This window comes from Furipterus horrens, unplaced genomic scaffold (assembly GCF_987537825.1).
Source record: "Furipterus horrens unplaced genomic scaffold, mFurHor1.1.pri manual_scaffold_4, whole genome shotgun sequence".
NCBI classification, from domain to species: domain Eukaryota; kingdom Metazoa; phylum Chordata; class Mammalia; order Chiroptera; family Furipteridae; genus Furipterus; species Furipterus horrens.
Genome location: NW_028327174.1, coordinates 14,083,705 through 14,104,688, shown reverse-complemented (window position 1 = coordinate 14,104,688; position 20,984 = coordinate 14,083,705). Strand labels below are relative to the sequence as shown.

Below are 20,984 nucleotides of genomic sequence, written 5' to 3'. Positions count from 1 at the left end.
GAGACTTTTTCATTAAATAATATTGAAAAATTTTTTTAATTCACTTGAAAGTCTGATGGTTTTTACAATAAAAAATATTAAGAATGATTATTCTTAGGTTGCAGGCTTTTCTGTAGCAAGACTTACTGGTATTCTTTCCTCCTTTAAACCTGAGATCAGTTTACCTTCTATTATATTTACTATATAGAATACTATATACAATGAAAATCATTTAAAAAATCTATGACTTTTATTTTTTCAGACCATCATATTTTACATGTAATACAAAAGACAAGATTGGCAACCTGTTTAAAAAAATACCTACATGTGAAAAATACATTTAGAAATTTTTTAAAATTTTAGATATAATTGTCACTGAGTTAAGCAGATTGCTGAAACCTAGATGGGTTTATTTATTTATTTCCAACAATATATTTCACTCACATAATCTTGATTTCCATAATTACCACTTGTACTTAAGGAAGTAAATCAGTACCTATGTGATCCAAGTTACTATTTGCACAGAGTAGTCTTTGTTTTTTATATTGTGGATCATATGTATCGAAGATACTGTTCATAAAGAATGGTGTTATGGTAGGTTATGAGTGGACAATTCCACATTTTTATACAGAAAATAGTTAAAATTTGGCAAGGTATATCAGCTGTTGTGGTGATGGAGTTGAAATATCCCTGCCGGATCGGGAACAAACCAGCTTTCCCATAGGTCATTGTGAACACTGGGGAAGTCCCAAGGTTTATGTCTTCCATTCCAGTGGAGTAATTTTGCTTCTTGCAGAAAATGCTCTGAATATCTGGTATCTGGATTCCAGCCTTTATTGTGTTTATAGAAAAATAATAGGCTTGTTAGAAAATAAAAATTTTATATATTAAACATTGAATACATTATAAAAAAATTAAAATTAAACAAATCAAAGGGTATGCAATGAAAATTCAACCACCCACCTTAAATCTCCAAAATAACCATGATTTGAGTTTCTCATCAAATCTTTTCAGTAATACCCTACGTATACACCAGTGTGTATGTAAGTATGTGTGTATATTACCTATTTGTGTATATTACGTACATGTGCGTATTATGTGTTTTTTAAATTTATTTGTAACTTGCCTTTTTATTTTATATTATTTTTTTAAATATTTTATTTATTTTTAGAGAGAGAGGAAAGGAGAGAGGGAGAAAGGGAAAGAAACACCAATTGGCTATCTGTTGCATGCCTCCAACTGGCCTGGCCTGCAACCCAGGCGTGTGCCCTGACTGGGAATTGAACCAGTGACCTTTTGGTCCTCAGGCTGGCGCTCAATCCACTGAGCCACACCAACCAGGGCTGTAACTTGCCTTTTAAAATTACTCTTAGGAAACTTTCCACAGTAGCACCTGTAGATTTACTGAATTATTTTTAATGACTCATAGAATTCATATATGATTATTTAGTGAGTTATTTATTAAGGACAGTTAGGTTGTTTCTGACCCTTCACTAAAATAAACAATGCTACAATGAATAGTCTTCTATGCATGTACACAAATAGAGGCTGGGGCAAAAGTAGATTTACAGTTGTGAGTACGTGAAACAAAGTTTATTCTTGTATTATTTTCCATTAGAACAATTGTAAACCTACCTGTGCTCTAACCTGTATATCTGTATGATAAAAATCTCATAGGTGGAACTGCTAAACTGAAGAGTATGTGCCTTTTAATTTTTGATAAGAGAGTACCAAATTGTCCCTAAAAAGAACTTGTAATAGTTTCCCTCTGACCCAGAATTTATAGTTGTTTTTCTACATTTTTCTGCAATGTGACAATATTTTCTTTTAAATAGTCTTATTTTTACTGTATGAAATGTGACTAAAATTAAGATCCACGTTTTAACAAACAGCTATCTCCATTTGAATATTATTCCCTTCATAAGTAATCACTTAAAGACTATGCATTTATCCTAATATTGCTGTTGTTCAGAATATTTTTAGAATATCACTACCAGAAGTACATTAAGACCTTGCAAACATAAATCTTTTAAAAATATCCTCTAAGGTGTCAAATTCTTTTTCTAAGAAAGGAAATTTTATATTTTCAGAAAAAGAAAAAACCCAGAAAGTCCATTGAGTAAAGAGAGGGTGAGTGTCAATAACTAGGATTATGTTATTCTAGTTTAACATATAATGTGAGAAAAAGACAAAAACCTGTCTTCTATTCTTCACAAACAGCTGTGAAGGCAGCTGCAGAAGAAAAGCTCAGTGTTTCAGGCTATCATCACATAATAGGAATAATTACCAACTTCCAAAGAATCTATACGAAGGAAATGCTCACTTGGGAAGAGGTACCTTCATGTGAGAAGTCTCACGAAGTAGGACATCATCTCAGCTCTAGGGTCTTGCAGTTTTGGTTTTAGCTAAATGTTGCATAAAATTTTAAGATTTTAAGCCTCCCTGTTTAAACACAAACTTAATACCCATTAGCATTACTTTGCTTTTTGCTTGCAGAACACTCTGAAACTGAGTTACTTTTCAAATGGTCACTGTGTAGATTTACTTTGAAGACCATCCCTGATTCCCAAACCCTCGGCACAGAGTAGGTTCTGTTCTACAAAGAAAAATGTCTTCTTTCCCTTGGGAAGATTCTGCCCCTTTCTACTTGTCAATGAGTTAGATACTTCATAAAATGTAATTCTGAGTCTCTGTTCTGAGATCATAAAATGCTCTAACCTTATCGATCTCAGCTCTGCATAGCTGTTCCTACACAACACTTTTTATAGACATTCTACTTTACTGGGGTTTTCTGTTCATTCATTACATGGAAATGTTAATATTTGACCTAACAGTGAACTCAACATTAATATAAATCAAATCAGATGGAACAATAGCATCCTTAACGTCCCTCTGTTTCTTTTCTGTGCACAGATGCTTAGGAAAATCAGGGAAGATTCTGGTAATGAAGCAGAAGCAATCTATGCAGGACCATTAAGAGGAGACAGGAACCCAGCTTCCACAGTTTTGTCTATCTTTTCTTCTAAAAGAAAAGACTAAGGGAAATACCACCTTATAGGACTGTTCTCAGAATTGGAAATAATGTTCACCTTTATCACCAGAATTTAGCCCGATGCTTGGAAATGTAATGGGCATTTGGTAAATATAAGTCCATAATCCACTGACTCCAATGTTAAAATAACCCCAAAATGTCTGATAACAAAAGGATTTTTAATAACTTCCTTGGCAACAAAACTTAAGATTCTGCTCAGGGTATTGCATAACATAAGTATGTGCACCACTTCACCTTTTAAAAATTCAAAACCGTTCACAATTTCTAAACAGGTCTGGCTCAGTGGTTTTGGCTAATGGGTTAATGTCTCTGTGCTCGGCCCTGTGCTAAGCAATTTACATGTGTTAGGTAATTTACTTTTTTATAAAAACTTTATAAGCTTCAGTTATGAATGAAGAAATCGAGGCAGAGAGGTTGAATAACTTGCCCAGGATCACAGGTAACAGCAGAGGTGGGCTTCCAACCCACACCCTAGAGCCTGCCCTCCTGTAGCAAAGAGTGAACAAGAGACTGCTCAGGGACTCCCATAGTACACGATCAGTAACTTCCTTTTAAAAGCTACGTTGCCAGCTACGTAAATGCATCATCAGCCATTATGCTAATTCATTTGGCTCTGTCCACTGTAGGCTGCTGCAAAAGTACAACAGAGGCATGGGAAAAAGTTACCACAGTGAAAGGCTTAACAATAGTTCATGTTTATCGTGCACCTGCTCTGTATATGCCAAGCAGGAATCTAATTGCTTTTCATGAATTCCTAGAGACACGCCACTCAGGTAGGCCATTTTTATCAGCAGCATTTGGAAATCTGAGCCATGAAGCTTCAATAACATGTCCAAAGTAATCTCCAAGGTTGCCCAGAGGATTTGAACCGAGGAGGCTGGTGCTGTAGCACACTTACCCCCCTTTGGTGTTCATGGGGTCTATAAAATGTACATTCATGTTTTTCTAAACTACTTACCCAGGTGCCTTATGTGCCACAGGGGGTTGATTGTGGAGTATTTCCCATGAAACACAATCAGCATTGGGGAGGTGGCCACCCCTCCCCCCAGCGAGTTGCTGTAGAGATTTTCCCTAAGAAAAGGAACAGAAAAGAGACATTTGGCCTGGAGCCCCACAGACTCAGATGAAGTAGAATCTAATCATTTCAAAAGATGCAAGACAGGCTCTCTCACTATATAATAAGACTATGGTCTTTGTATTTGGAAAATGGTCACACCTACACAAAATTGTAAGCAGAAAACCTTGAACTTCCATGTACTCTACCTAGTTTCACAGTGTTAGTATTTTTCCATTTTAATTCTCAGGCTTTTTAGTGAAGAATGTAGAAGATCAAATTCTGATCCTCCATTCTTTAGAATAAATTTATTTACAAATTCAAGGTTAGGATGGTATTTAAAATACCCAGGATAAAAGCAGGAAAGGAAACACAGTGACATGATCATAGAGATTGTGTTAGCGTTAATCTCCTCTGTTGGGAACTACAATAATGAAAAATGGTCCATTTAAGAAATTCAACCCTAAGAGACAAAGTTGACTTCATAAAATAATCCTTAACAACAAATCTAGGTTTAAGGAGAAACTCAACTAAGGTAAATGATTTTCAGTGGAAAAGCTTCACTAGAATTCCAGGAGAAGATTTAAAGTCACGTTGTTAAACAATTTCTTAGAAAAAAACTATTTGTATAATAAGGGATTTTGCAGGATCTCGCTTCCTCTGACATCAGTTGAGAATAAATTTTCATCTACTGCCCCTTCTCTGTCTCCGTGAGAAAGTCTGACCTAAGACATCCAGAAAATATTTCTAACCCCCTGAGATATGCATAGAAAATTAATTGAATAATTGTGTTCCCAAGCAGGGAAGAAATGGTAGGCAGGTCTGCATGTACTCCACGTTTTTTTGCATCCATTTCTCCAGTTGTTTGGTGATACGCTGGTGCTTCCATTCCGTCATGTTGGCGACAATCACACCAGGGTTGAAAGAGCACGTGCTGGGGCTTATGCCAAGGTCTTTAATAGTCTTCTTCCGGTAGTCCAGATAGCCCATGTATGTGTTCTGTAAAGGAACGGGATAGGCATGCTTTTGACCAGCAAATCTTGTTTTTGGAAAACAATCCATTTCCTGAAACCATTGTGTGGTGTCTCTGGGTTTTCTCTTGTGTCACGGGCCACTTCCTAGTGTCCATTGCTGGTTTCCTCTTGTTTCCCCAATTTCTAAAAACTGAGTGCCCCAAGTCTCATTTCCAGCATCTGTCCCTTTCTCTAGTACTGACTCCCTGACAGCCTCATCCAGTTGCGTGGATCTAAATCCCATCAGCCCTGACCTCCCCTCCGGATTTCCTACTCCTGCTACATCTGCCAACTCAGTGTCTCCTTCTGGATGCTTAATCAGGCAGCTCCACGTATATCCAAAAGTGTTCCCAATCCTATCTCAGATGCGCTTTCCTATAACCTGCCCTATCTCAGTTAGTGGCCACAATGTCCTTCTAGCTACTTAGACCAAAAAACCCAGGGCCATTAGGTCATCCTTGACTCCTCTTTCTCACTCACTTTTCATCCAAATCTGTCAGCAAAGCCTGTTGGTCCCATATTCCAAAATATATCCAGAAGCCAAGTACTTCCACTGCCTCTAATGCTGCCTTCCTAGTCCAGGCTGTAATTACCACTCACTGGATTTCTGCAAATTCTTCCTAACCTGTGTTCCTGCTTCCCCCACCCTTTTCAACCCCACTGTGTCCCTCTGTTACTCATCCCCTCCAAGCCTCTCTAATGCCTTCCCATCTCTTTCAGAGTAAAAGCTTGAGATCCTAAAGTGGCCAGCCCTGCTCTACACCATCTACTCTCCAACTTCCATTATTCTCCCTCTTGATTCCTCTGCTACCTGACTGCCTTGTTCTTTAACCCACCAAACCCACCCCTGCCTCAGGACCTTTGCACTTGCTCTTCCCTCTTTGTGGGATGTTTTCCCCCATTTAGGTGATTCCCTTCATTCTTTTGGGTGTAGGCTCAGCAACACCATCTCAGGGGAGTCTTTCATGATCACCCTATTTAAACTACAGCCCCACCTCCACCTTGATCCTCTGTTAAGTATTGTATTTTGCTTGTCTTTGCACTAGAACGTAAGCTATACAAAGGCAGGAATTTTAGTTTTGTTTACTGTATTATTAGTACCTAAAACAATGTCAGGCACATAGTAAGCACTCAATACATAGCTGAATGAATGTAACACCAGGTAAGACATTGTTTCACCCACATAGGCTGCTATGATCTACCTTGCGGTTATTCAGATATGACATGGAAGCAGGAGAAATACTCGAGCACTTTCCATGTGCCAGACACTTTTAAAAACTGTACATGCATTACCTCATTAATTGCATGACATAATGTTATATGGATTAACTAACTTAATTTTCACAATGACTCTCCCTCTACTTGGCAAAGGAAGGAGAAAACAATTGGTTAAGTAACTTGCCTAAGGTCACAACGATAGTAAGTGACAGAGCCCAGATCTTGACAAAGTTGGGTCTGGCCCCAGAGCCTGGGCCTTAAGGTGTGTCACATCTTAAAAAATGTCACACATTTTTAAATTATTCCCTGCAACCTTTTTGAAGAAGAGCATCAGATTCTTAATAGCACGGTATATTTTAAAGCTATTCTTTTGGTTTCAGTATTACATTTGGGTACACCTTTTCCCATTTCCACCAGGGTAAGGAGCTCTTTACCCTTGAACAAAATCAGTATTTCCCTCTACTGACAGAGGAAAGAAAAAAAAAAAGCAACAGTCAAAACTCTGAAAACAGAACCAAAGAGTCAATAAGTCTCGTAGAAAACACCATCTCTGACAGAGAGGGTGGGTAACAGCAACCTAGATAAAAACTATCATTTCTGGTGCATTTATTACATGCTGAGCATGTCGACCACACGTTATTTCATCACAGCTCACAAAAACTCGACAACACAGATATTACTGTTGCCATGTTTCAGACGAGAAAAGTGGGTCTTGCAGGGGTTAAGGAACTTGCCCTGGCGTTGCTAAGGAGTGGAGCTGGGGTGTATATCAGAATCATCCCAGGCCCTCAGTTCAGCTACTGGCAGTCCAGACTAGTTGGGTTCTGGGGGTGTGGCTCCCATTCACCGTGAGTTGGGGGAGGGGAAGGCGTGAGAGCTGCAGGGCGAAGGTAGGATTTCTGAGACCGTGTGCTCACCTGCAGTCCCACGAGTCTGTTCGCGTCCTGAAACGAGGGCAAGTCGCAGTCATCTGAAAAGGCGGCCGCGTGGCCCAGGGCCAAGGTAGTATCATAGAGTTCTTGGATATCACCTAAATTTAGAAGCACCAGGAGTTAAGATATTGCAGCATTTTTATTTATTTTTTTTACTTTTTTTTAGGGCTGGCTAGAGCTTTAGAGCTTAAACTCGCCCCTGATTTTGCTATGGGGAGAAGTACGGGATCCCTGATTTCATGTGGCTTGGCAATTTACTTAATCAGAAGAAGCTCATCTCAGCACTGGTCCAATGTCTTTATTTCTATTGCCATGTAGGTACCACACCAATGCTTATCTTATTTGCATTCAAACACCAAAACTTGGCTTACTTCTAAGAATGTCATCAGTGAGACTATCTCTTCCTACATTTTAGGGTGCAGAGAAAGGAAAGGCTACCAAGCTATTTATCTCAAACTTTGACAATCTGAGAGTAGCTCTCAAAAAGTCAGCTGGACTGTCCAGGGAAGTGAGTATCAACCCGTTTTCAAAATATTCTGGAATTTACAACAATACTATACTCCAAACTTGAATGGGCCGTAAAAATTGCTGGGCAGCTAATGACCGGAAAATGAAGAAGAGAGACAATCATTCTATTTATCATTTGCTCCTTGTCCAAGTGGTCTTGGCAGTCAGCTAGCATACCTTGTACAATTACATCATCGTCCAAATAGATGACTTTCTCATGTTGGTGGATAAGCAGAGGGAGATAAAATCGAACGAAGTTCAGCTGTTAAAACAACAAAAGAAGCAAGAGTGGAGAAGAGGCATATAGCTCACTGTCTTCCACGGGTGCTGGAGCATCAGCTTTGACCATGGCCTTGGCTCAGCCCCAGGTTTGGAGCAGATAAGACAGGCTGCAACGAATGATGCCTTACCCAAGCTTCTGGTGCCCGACTCTCTGGGCCCTGGGGCTGAAACCAGTGCTGGCCCTAGATTCGACCTCCCACTGCTCACACTGCCACTACTCTCCTCTCTGTGAATTGTTGCAGTGGGAGGCTTCCTCGTTACTCTTTCAGGCCACAAACTGCCTGCCTTCCTCTACACTCGGTAACTTGACTACCGTTAACTAAATCAGCCTTACACGCACACACACGCACAGACAGGCATCACTCCCAACAATAAGCTCAGCCTCTTAGCAGCTTGAACCGGAAAAAAGTCAAAGGCATTGTTTGAAGGTAAGAGTTTTATTAGCCACAACATGGCTTAATCCAAAGCCCCAGCTCAGCTCACACTCCGATAATAAATATCTGGAATTGGAGAAAGATGATGTCATTAGACAGAGGGCTTAGAATTTAGTACATTTTCAAGGATGGATTTAAGTAATAATTATATGTAGAAGATAGCTACATTTTCTGTAAATCTGCCATCAACACTCTTAACGCAGAAGAGTTGGTCCCTTTTGTAAGAACTCTTGCAGTAAAATACTTTAAGGTTCCAAAACTAGGAAGAAGAGTTGGTGTCTTCTGAATAATCCATCCTGCTACTGGTTTTCCTTAGCTGCTGGGATACTCCAAGCTAAACGTGATGTCCAATCACAATACACACAACAGCCTGTGAGGTTGGGAATGTTTTTTTCCTGGACTCACTATTTGGCCCCTACACACATAAATGCATCCTACATTTCATATGCTTCATTTCTTCTTTAATAACTCTGTTGTGTTTCTGTAAACCATCTTAAATCCTTTCTAGAGCAGGTGGCTTATAAATTACAAATAAGCAGAGTTTGGTAGAAATCTAAAAACTGTGAAGTTTCAAAACTGTTCCATCTGTATCCCAGTGGCTATAACCCCAGAATGAACAAGGGTCTCTCAGAAGACCATCCCCAGCACGTGCATGGTCCTACTCACAGGCTGGAGCAACTCGGGCCTTGATGAGTCCAGTCTGATCTTCCCTTTGAGGACCATAGGGTTGAATTCCACGACTCTAAAGTTTATTTCTCTCAGTTTAGAGTGTTCAATCCATTTTCTAAGGAGATGACAAAGAAAAAACACACCTCTAGTATATATTTCCCACCTTTCCTCAATTTGCCTATTGCTTCAATCTGTTGTCTCTTTAGAAAGTTAAAAATAAAATGTGTGTAACCTTAGTAGAGTTTAGTCTATAAATCCAGATTTTTCCCCATTTGGTCTGGTTTAAATCTTTTCTTTTTTTAATGATTAACATAAATTTTCCTGCAAAGGAAATGAAACAAAATGGTAATTACCAAATATCCCCCCAGATCCACATAATCTTCACAGGAAACTGGAAGAACATAAAGTGTTCCCCATCTTAAAAAGCAGCATCTGTAGTTGCTGGCACCATCTTTGCCATATGTTAACTCTGTAATGTATAAAGCAGGACATTTCTCAACCTCATATGGTGACTGAAGTCACATTTACTCTGCCATTTTGACTCCAAGGTCTATTTGAATTGACCTGTGTTTCTTTGTCTCTGTCTCTCAGTCTTTCTCATTCCTACTCACTCCCTGTCTTCTCCCTAACATTTTCTCAGTCTTCTAGAACTTCTGTCTTTTAATCTAATCCATAAATTTCTTAGGAGAAATAATCTCAAAATAAAATTTCCAATACTTAAGCCACACTTGGTAGCATTTGTTGTTGATTGAAAATTGACAAAAGAGTTAAACCTTTCCAACAAAATTCAGATCTGCAAAATTTGAATCCTAAAAATTAGCCATTTAGCCCTGACCTGTGTGGTAAGGTTGGATATTATCCCACAAAGTGAAAGGTCGCCAGTTCAATTCCCAATCAGGACACATGCCTGAGTTGTGGATTCGGTCCCTAGTCGGGGTGAGTACGAGAGACAACCGATTGATGTTTCTCTCTCACATCGGTGTTTCTGTCCCTCTTTTTCTCCCTCCCTTCCCCTCACACTAAAAATAAATAAAATAAGCCCTGGCTGCTGTGGCTCGTGGATTGAGCATCAGCCTGCAAGCCAAGTGTCGCTGGTTCGATTCCCAGTCAGGGCACACTACTAGGTTGTATGTCAGGTCCCCAGTTGGGGGCGCAAGTGAGAGGCAACCACACTGATGTTTCTCTCCCTCTCTCCTTTCCCCGCTAAAAAAATAATAATAATAAAATAAACAAATTATTTTTTTATAAATAAATAAATTATATATATTTTTAAATCAGCCATTTATACAATGTTATATATCAATTCTATCTCAATAAAGCTGGGGGTGGGAGACAGTCATGTCAGTAAGAAAGATAGCCCAAATGAAAAATTATCAAGAGACTCAAACATGCATATCCAAACAGCCAAGGAATGTGTGGAAAACATGCTCAACCTTATTAGAAGTAAAGGAACATCAAATGAAAACCACAATGAGATACTGCTGGGCACTCATCAGAATGGCAAAGTCAAAAAGACTGACCACACCAAGTGTTGGCATGGGGGGTTTACATGAGTGTGTCGATTACATATTTGTGATGATTCACTAAGCTGTACACAGGATTTATATATTTTTCTGTATCTGTGTCATACTTCAATAAAAAGGTTTAAAAATATCTTAAAATAATGGGTGGTGAACTTAGAATCATTCCCTGCTTAAATGTCATAAGAGTCCCGAAGCTCATGACTTTTGTTCAAGTACAGGCCCTTACTCAGAACATATGCCATCCTTGTGGGTTTGGTTATCTGGTTTTTATACCCACAGATAACTGAAGGGAAGATTAAGCGAACAGTCTGCAGCAACAAATGATAAGAAGAGTAACACATGAGACAGAAAAACCAGAAAGTATACACAGGCCTTCAAAACCCACAGCAGCCAAGGACCATGTAGATTAGGAGCAAAGGTCTCGCATATCACAGCATGCATCTCCTAACGGTGCCATTAACCAAAAATATAATTATAAAAGTCATACATAAATACATCCTCCTTATAATTGATGGAAAGAATACTTGAAATACCTTGAACTTCCCTTCATTATTACTTTTCCCAAATCTTCCATCCTCCCCAGAGAGAGTCATTATTAACAGCTGGAGGTCTTTCTGGGCTTTTTCTTACAGAGGCACATATTATATATACACACATACACATTCACAGTTTGAGGGTTTTGATTTTCATTGCTATAGACTGAATGTTTGTGCTCCCCTAAATTCAATATGTTGAAAGCTAATCTCCAATGTGACAGTATTTGGAGGTGGGGCCTTTAGGAGGTGATTAGGTCACAAGGGTGGAGCCTCCAAATATGGGATTAGTCTCCTTATAAAAGAACCCCCAGTGAGCTTCCTTACCCCTCACACCATGTGAGGGCACAGCTAGAAGGCAGTCGTCTATAAACCAGAAAGTGGGCCCTCACCAGACACAGAACCTGCTGGCACCTAGATCTTGGGCGTCTCAGCCTCCAGAACTACAAGAAATAACATTCTATTGTTTTTAAGAAACCCAGTCTGTGGCATTCTGTTATAGCAGCCAGAACAGATTAAGACATTTATAACGTGGATCTTACTATAGGAGGTGCACTGCAACTCACATTTACCACTTAACAATCTGCCTTGGGGATCTTCTATGTTAATGGACACAGATTGCCTTCTTCCTTTTTTGTTTTTATTTTTTAAAGATTTTATTTACTTATTTTTAGAGAGAAGGGAAGGGAGGGAGAAAGTAAGGGACAAAAACGTCAATGTACAAGAGATATATCAATCAGTTGCCTCTCACACACTCCCAACTGGGAACCTGGCACACAACCCAGGCCTGTGCCCCGACTAGGAATCAAACCTGTGACTTTTCAGTTCTCAGGCGGGTGCTCAATCCACTGAGCCACACCAGCCAGGAAACCTTCTTTCTTTTTTAATAGTGGGATCACATTCCATAGTTCATTTAAATATTCTTCCACTGATGGTCACTTAAGCACTTAGCAATTTTTTACTATATTCCATAATGCTGAAATTAACATTCTTGTACATATATTTTGGTATTATGTACTAGAATTTTTGTAGCACAGATTCCTAGTAGTGGGAACGGTATGGTGGGTCACAGTATACATGCATACAACATTTTAATAGATATTGCTACATTGCCTTCTCAAAATGCTTTACCAATTTACAATGTATAAGCATGGCCATTTTCCTGCTACAGATATTGTTGTCCTATTTAATTTTTACTATCCTGATGAATGAAAAGTTATGGCATTGTTGTTTTAATTTGAATATTTATTGGTAAATGCAACATCTTTTCATATTTGTTGACTGTTTTTTTCTTCTGTGACTTGTCCATTTGTATTCTATGCTCATTTTTTAAATTACCTGCTTGCCTATTTAAAAATTGTCTGTATGAACTCTTTATATATTTTGGATAGTAACCTTTTGTCTGTAATACATACATGTTGAAAATATTTTGCTTAATCTATTGTGATTAATTTCTCTTTTATAGTTTTGTTTTAATCATTTAAAAGTTTGTAATTGTTCTTCAGTGAAATCTGTCCGTTTTTTCCATATGATTTTTGGGCTCAGGGAGTCACTCTCCATATCAAAATTATACAATTATCCCACATTTTCATAACATATTTAAAATTTGGTTTTCTGTCTATTTCTTTGCAATCCAAGTCCAATTTATATTTTTAGTGTGGTGCGTGATATAAAGGATATCACTTTGAAGTTCAAAAATTGTGATTAGTGATGATTCTGAGTCATATTAAAATGATTATATTATATTAATATTCTTTCAGGTTAAGAAAGCAGAGGAAAGAGAAATGATTTTGGAAAGAAAGACTTTAAACTGCTTAAGGATCAGGGTTCTTAAATTCATTAGACAATTCGGTTCTGCAGAATGACACACTGCCCTGCCAGATCAGCGAGGCTTTGCTGAAAATCCCTTAGCGAGGCAACACATCTGCAAGGTCACCAAGTCAAACCTCAGGTCATCCCCCTCTAAATTCGAATGGCATTGCTCAAACAGAAAAAGAAGGAAATCCATTTAAGGAAAGACAAGGAAGATAGAAAGACAGTAGAAGACGCCGAAGGCTATAGAACACAACCTACCGTATCCGAGACAAAGTGTTCCGGAGCCCGACCACGTAGAACAAAACGTTGGCGTCGGTGTTGCTGTAGACGCTGTTGATGGCGGCCATGGCGGCGCCCATTCGCCCTGCTGCGGCACAGATCACCACGGGGATCTCATCGTCCGGTTCCTCGGGGGTCTCGGAGTCGTCATCTGGAAACACCAACATATCGTGGACATCTTCCCATGTCAACACGACATTCTCCTGAATGGTATTTCATGATACTGATTTTATTTTAACACTCGATGAGATGAAAACTGTGATTTTTGGATCCATTCATGCGGGCCAAACACCATCAGCATACAAGTATGGCTGATTAATCAGTCTGGATGAGCATTTCCTCCAAGTTGTTTAAGAACTGTTATAAAAGCTACTCACATTTCATTCTCCAGAGGAAGGAGTGGGATCAGCATGGGCAGGGAGTGAAATGTGAGGAATAAAGAACTCAAAGTTCAGACAGCATTTGACCTTGTATGACTTCCATTCTCATTCTCCTCACTCTCTCTCTCTCTCTCAAAACAGTTTCAGTGAAGCATAATTTAGAGACTGAATTGTCTATAACCTGTAAAATTCATATGTTGAAGCCCAGACTTCTAGTACTTGTATACAGGGCCTTTAAAGAGGCAATTAGTGGGGGCGCCTAATCCAATATGACTGGTGTCCTATGTAGAGAGATACCAGGGACTCATGAACAGAGAAATGGTCACATGAGGACACATCAAGAAAGCAGCCATCTGCAAGCCAAGCAGAGAGGCCTCAGGACAGGCCAACCCTGCTGGGACCTTGATCTTGGACGTCTAGCCTCCTAAATTGTGAGAAAATAAATATTCATTGTTTAGCCACCTAGTCTGTGGTACTTTGTTATGGCAGTCTTCCCAAACCAATATAGATTTCTTTATATTTACTTATTATAAGTGTACAGTTCAATGATTTTTTTTTTTTTTTTTGAGAATGTGTAGAGTTGTGCAACCATCAGCACAATCCAATTTCAGAAGATTTCCATTGCCCCCAAATGTGCCCTTGGGGCCATGTGCAATAAATTCACTCCCCTCCTAGCCCTAGGCAACCACTGATTGGCTTTTTGTCTCCATACGTTTGCTTTTTCTAGAAAGTTTGTATAAATGGAATAATATAATAAATGGTATTTTGAGTCTCCTTTCACTTAGCGTAATGTTTGTGAGGTTTATCCATATTGCAGCGTGCTTAGTAGTTTGTTCCTTTTTATTGTCAAAAAGCATTCCATCTTATGGATTTACAGTATTTCCTCACTTATCATGGGTATTATGTTCTAGACCCCCCCCCCCCGCGAAGTAGGAACCTTACATTTATTCTACACTCTTAAACCTACGTAACTTCAGTAACATACGTATACAGTACCGCAAAATCCTGCGATATAGCAAAAAACCTGCAATAAATAATTAAATATAATATTTTTTAAAAACCGCGATACAGTGAGGCCTCGATAAGTGAACCGCGATATAGAGAGGGACTACTACTGTACTGCATTTGGTTCATTTCATCATGAGTTGATGTGTGTGTGGATTGGTTCTGATTTGGGGCTCTTATGAATAATGCCCTATAAATATTTGCATACATGTCTTTGTGCAGAAATTACTTTCTTTCCAGATGTTCCTGTTGTTTAGTAACATAAGATTATATATATTCATAATTGTCTTTTACAAATTTCTATATTAAGGAAAAAAATTGGCTTTGTGAGACCAGGGACATGGTTTTGTTCATTGTTGTGTATCCAGCACCTAAGTATATGGCTTTTTTAAAAAATTGTGGATTGAATGTGTGTAAAGCACCAAAGTGGAAACCATATTTGTCTTTGGTCGATATAACTACAATTAATATTTTTCTCTTCTGTAATTTCCTTAATTGAATGTATTTACTGGACTAATATAAAAAGTTAATTAGTTAAAAATATAATAAACATACTACCGGTGCTTCTTAATTTGTGTGTGAGTTGACTCTGTGGGTTTTGTGGTTGTGCAGGCGGCCCTCTCACACAGCTCTCCCCGGAGAAGGGAGCGTGGGCTCCTCGGCGCAGCTGGGAGACGACAGAGGGTCAAGGCAGCATCTTTTCTTGAGCTGAAAGTTATGAGGCTGTTTGTGCGCAGATGAGAATGAACCAGCAAGGAGAAGGGAGAAGGGGCAATTTTCATAAGCAAAATTACTGAGACTCCAAAGGGATGGGGTGGAGCAGGCCATTCAGTGTGTGCTCCAAGAACCAACGCAGATTCTCGGGCCATGCCCTCTGTCTGCTGATTCGAAACCTCTCCAGGTGGGACCCAAGCCTTCCACACAACTCTTGTATGTGCTAGAGGTTGAGGAACCCTAATATTCTAGGACACAACTGAAAAGCTGGCCTTGGGTGGATAGTCTTCAAGCAGGTCCTTGAGAGCTGACCAAATTGTTGTTTGTCTCTGAACCCAGCTACTGAAAGGACTCAAAGGAACATATTTAAACTGATTTTCTAGGTCTCCCATCTTGATGGATTACCTCTTCATTTTAAAATATATATACATACATATTTTTAATTGTGGTAAAACACTTAACATAAAATTTACCATTTTTAAGTGTACAGTTCTGTAGTATTAAATACACTTACATCGTGTCTAACCATCTCCACCATCCATCCCCATAACTCTTTTCATCTTGTAAAGTTGACACTCTACCCATTAAACAATAACTCCCCATTCTCTCTTCCCCTCAGCCCCTGACAACCACCATTATACTTTCTGTCTTTATGAATTTGATGGTCTAAGTAGCTCTCAGAAGAGAAATCACACATTATCTGTCTTTTTGTGACTGACTTGTTTCACTTAACATACCTGCTTCATTCTTGAGCATAGACCCCTTATGAACTTTCTTATACAGAATCCCGCAGAGGGTCACAATCAGAAGGAACAGCAACACCTGATTAACTGGAGTTAAAAAAAGAAACACATTCAAGTTTAGCCTATCAAGCTGAAGTTGAGGAAGAGTTTAGAACAGCCGTGTAAGGAGTTGCCTGACATGCACAGGCGTGGTGGTCCGGGACCTTTCTCTAAGCAGATAGCACATGTTGTGAAGAGTTAACCTGCAATACTGTTGATACTCAAGATACACACGGGTAGTTTAAGGAGGGTCCAGGGATAAACCCAGATAGTCAGAGGCTACCACCTTAATGACTATCTGATGCTGCCTTTTCTGTGCATGAATTTTGTTTCAAATAATAGCCAACATTTCTATAACACTTTTGATGAGCCTATACTTAGAGTACATGTTCTTAGCTATTAGAACTCAGCTGCTTCTCAGTTAATTCAATTGCTGGTCAAGTATGATATCCTTAAAATTCTCACCCTTGGGTATGAGGTTGAAAGACCCCCTACATTTCTTGCAGTTCTAAGCCTCCAGGATGGTGACGCTTGCCCCTGGGGTCTACTTGAAGTAGAGTGATACAGAACAGTGTTGTCAGAAGTATGAAGCACATACCCCTGGTCGTATCAGAGGTGACTCAGGAGGTTTCGGTTCATAGCAGTAACATTAAATCACAACATGAGAAATCAGTCCTAATTTCACATGCAGGCAGGTAACAAAAGCTACCCAGAATTCAATACATTGTTCTAATCATATACAGTTGTACAATCACCTCCTTTGTATGGTAGGAGATACTGTTATTCTATTTACCTTAAAGATATAAACTTTCTATTACAAAATGTACTTATAATTTTTTAAATGAGTCAATTTAAAGAAAATAGTCATGCATAGGATAGAAGAAACAGAAATGACCAAAAAAAATCGAGAAGGTGTTACATTGTGTACAAATGCCTACATTTAGGAAACTGTTGATAGAAGGGGAAGGGCTGGGATTTGAAGTCAAACTCAAATCTCATTTCTATTACTTCCTAGAGGTGTGGCCTTAGACAGCTTACTTAACCTCTCTGAGCGTCAGTTTGCTTATCCGCTAACCGGGGATTGTAATAATAATCATTACCTCACAAGGATATTTTGAGAGTTAACAAAGGCAATGTAAGCCCAATAAAGATTTTACAATTGTTGTGTGTTATTAGTTTTATGCCTCAAGGTATTTATTTTTATTGGCCTCATCCTAATCTATTTTCTGGCCCCTAGGTTTTTGTTTTCACATTTGTAAAATTCGTAGAAGGAAGGAGTTGAAGAGTATCCAAGGATGCCTTCAGGGCTACATCGGAGGCTCTGTGATTCTACATCCAGCTCCTCTCCGCCTCTGCATTGTCAGATTCAGCCAAAGACAATCAGATACTACTCAGTTTAAAACAAAACCATAGAGAAGCATAAAATAAGGGACAAAGTTCTATAGTGTATCCATACAGTCAGTTTGGGGAAGTGGCCCAATGTCACTGCCATCTGACCCTTTCAACCATGGCTGTTACTGCTGATGTAAGGTTGACAGATAAAAATGGTTTGTTTGGTTTTTTTAGTTTAAGTATGTCCCACATAATATTTAGGATATACTTATACTAAAAATTATTCACAGTTTATCTGAAATTCAAATACAACTAGATAACTTGTCTTTTATATCTGCTACATCAGGCAATTCTACCCTTAGGATAACAGTAACACAAGGAGGTTAGAATGTTTTTCCCCAGATTCACAAACTAGTGGATCTAAAGTCAGGGGCAAATCTGGGTTTTGGATTATATAATTTCAGGTAACTCTTTAAGAATAAGAATACAAAATTACAAATGCTAAATTAGATGGGAACATAAATATTTAAGTAAAAAATAAATAACATTTGCAAGTTTTATAGAAACATATGACCCCTCTCATGATAAGTTCACCTTTGACCAAAATACTTAACAACTTTCCATGGAAAAGAATGATGGGAAAAATGATCTATGATAATCAAAGCAAATTTCAGAAAAAAAAAAAAAAGGCCAAGACCCAGCATCACAACAGCCCTCTAAAATATCTTTTAATCATGATTATCAAAAGTTGTAATCTTACTTTTTCGTAACAAAGCCATGTATGTTCACGTGGATAAAAACCTTGACCTGTGAATTAAAGAATAACATTTTGTTTAAAACAGAATCAACCAAAAAGTCATTATACCATTCTTAAAGGTTATGTCTTTGACTATCTGATATGTGACAAATTGTACAATTAGTTTTTACTGTTCTGAACCTAGAATCTTGGAAACTAAATATTTCTTGAATGAGTAGCTCACCTCTTCAAATTGATTTCTCTGGCTGTACAAACTGTACAAAGGGCCCCCAAAAGGTAATCTTTTTTCTTTAGAGTTTTTTTACCTTCTGCAAAAAAAGGTCCCTGTCAGCCCTCTGGGTTAGCAGGTCAGATGGTACTTACTAACTGGAAGAAGTGTCACACCAGAACATCTCTTGATGTAAAATATCAACCCATACCATTATTTCTGCTATCATCATTTCATTCCTTTTATAATGAAGCTATTTTGTCTTCAGGAACCCCCTGTGGATACAGAACTACCCCTGAGAGCGGCACACCTACGTTCAATTCAGTGACTCATTCGTTCAGTGTTTATTGAGAACACTGTGCCATGTACTGGGGATGCACCGATGAACAAATCCATCCTGGTCCCTATTATCATGGAGTTTTCAACCCAGTGGGGAAAACACATACTAAGATGTAATACATAAAATAACTAGATTATGGTAACTGCTATGAAAGAAAACAACAGGCATGCTCAGATAAAGATCAGCAGAGCTGAGGAGTGCATCAGGAAGAGAAATTGGGAAAAGCCTCATTGAGGAGTTGGCATTTGATCAGAAGAAAGAGCGGGAGCCAAACAAATAGAAAGAATGCAGAAGAGCATTCCAGGCAAAGGGAACAGCATGTGCAAAGGCTCTGTGGTTGAAAGAACTCTGCATATTCTAAGTACTGCAAGAAGGTCAATGTAGCTGGGACATAGCAGACTAAGGGAAATGCTGGCCAGAAGAGGCTGGAGACAAATTGTGGTGTCCATAAAGGAGTTTGGATCAACAGAGGTGGGGAGTACATCAGGAAGAGAAATCAGGAAAAGACTGATTGGATCAGAAGGAAGGCATCTTCAAAGGAAGGCTGGAGAGATACCAAAGACAGATTTGGGATAAGATTTGCTAGTTTTGCATTGTTACACACTGTTGGAAGTAATTAAAATACCCTCATTTTCGCAACTTCATAGAGACCAATGTTCAAAAGCCATTCTGTCTCTTTACAGAAAATAAAGAAGGAGGCAAGACACAAACTGAAAGGAGACTTTTCACTTGATATTCTTACAGGGCTTATGTTAAACTTAGTTAATAACCAGTATGGCTCTCGGGACCAATCAATTAAAATGAGCATTGCAGGTGACCCACTAGTTTATTCTAACTAATAAACAGCAGCTTTGGCACCTGCAGACTGTTGAATCATGTGAATGTATTATATATTCAAACACATAATTAAAGAGTTAAATACAGGAGGTTCTACACACACACATGCACACACACACACGATGCGTTATATTCTGATAAGCAATGAGAGTTGCTGTCACATCGTCAACCATTCTCATATTCTACCACACCAACTTTTTACTTTTTATACAGAGCCCTTAACTTTGCACGAATCAAATTCAGAGTGAATTCCAAAAGGCTTATCAACTGAACAGAAACCAGGAACAACTTTTAACAGAGGAGGCCAACTGCTTCTTCAGCAAATAAAGAATTGGCTTTATGAGAACTATTTTTCTGCCAAGATATTTGATACATGTTGATAAGGTAACTTCTCTGTGGCCTCTCAAATTTCCATAGATTTCCTATTGTGAACTTCTGTAATTAGAAAGTGTGCTTCACCTAGGGAAACAGAAAAGGTGCTATATAATAACTAGTCAGCATACCTGCTTTTTTAAAACAAAAAACGTTTTCCTTCCTGTGACACATGTGATTTGTTAAAGAGATATTATCAGGTCAGCTTCAAAATTTGACTTGTTGATTTTTAAATGTTCAAATATTTGCATACAGTAGAATTCACCTACTTGGTTGTATCACTCTATGAATTTTAACACATGCATAAATTCTTGTAATAATCACAACAAATGAGATAGGGAACAATTTCAACACTCCCAAAGAATTTCCTCATGCTGCCCTTTTGTGGGCAGACACTGGCCCCTGGACTGATCTGTTCTCTGCCCCTTTAGCTTTGCACTTTCCAGAATGTCATAGAAATGGAATCTTGCAGTATATAATCTTTTGAGACTCTCTCCTTTAACTTGGTATGATGCATTTGGGATTTAGACTTGCTTTAGAGCATATCAATATTTTTTTCTTTTTTATTGCTGAATAATATTCCATTGTATAGCTATACCACTATTTATTTGTGCATTTAACCATGCAAGAGCATCTGGGCTGTTCCCAGTGTTTTCTTATTATGAGTAAATCTGAAAACACTTGTTTATAGGTTTTTGTGCAATTTTAAGTTTTCACTTATTTATGGTAAATACCTAGAAGTAAGACTCCTGGATCATTTGGTATATATGTGTTTAACTTTATAAGAAGCTGCTCATCGGTTTTCTTGAGTGGCTGTATTATTTTGTGTTCCTAACAGCAATGCAAAAGAATTCTATTTACTCTGCATTCTTGGTATTGTCAGTATTTTTTACTTTACCAGTTCTAATCGATCTATTTCACTGGTTTTAATTTGTACTTACCTAATGAATACTGATGTTAAGTACCG

The 20,984-nt window shown here is 38.5% G+C and overlaps 1 protein-coding gene across 1 annotated transcript; it reads right to left on the bottom strand.

Annotated features, from left to right (window-relative positions):
- Positions 1-51: 51 nt before the first annotated feature.
- Positions 52-18,313, bottom strand: GLT8D2 (glycosyltransferase 8 domain containing 2). The gene is made up of 9 exons (XM_090272598.1): positions 18,264-18,313; positions 16,127-16,219; positions 13,270-13,441; positions 9,138-9,255; positions 7,933-8,017; positions 7,234-7,346; positions 4,918-5,084; positions 3,990-4,102; positions 52-810 (listed from the first exon to the last, which is right to left on the bottom strand). The coding sequence occupies exons 1-9, from the start codon at positions 18,280-18,282 to the stop codon at positions 638-640; spliced, it is 1,053 nt and encodes a 350-aa protein (XP_090128724.1). The 5' UTR covers positions 18,283-18,313; the 3' UTR covers positions 52-637.
- Positions 18,314-20,984: the final 2,671 nt, after the last annotated feature.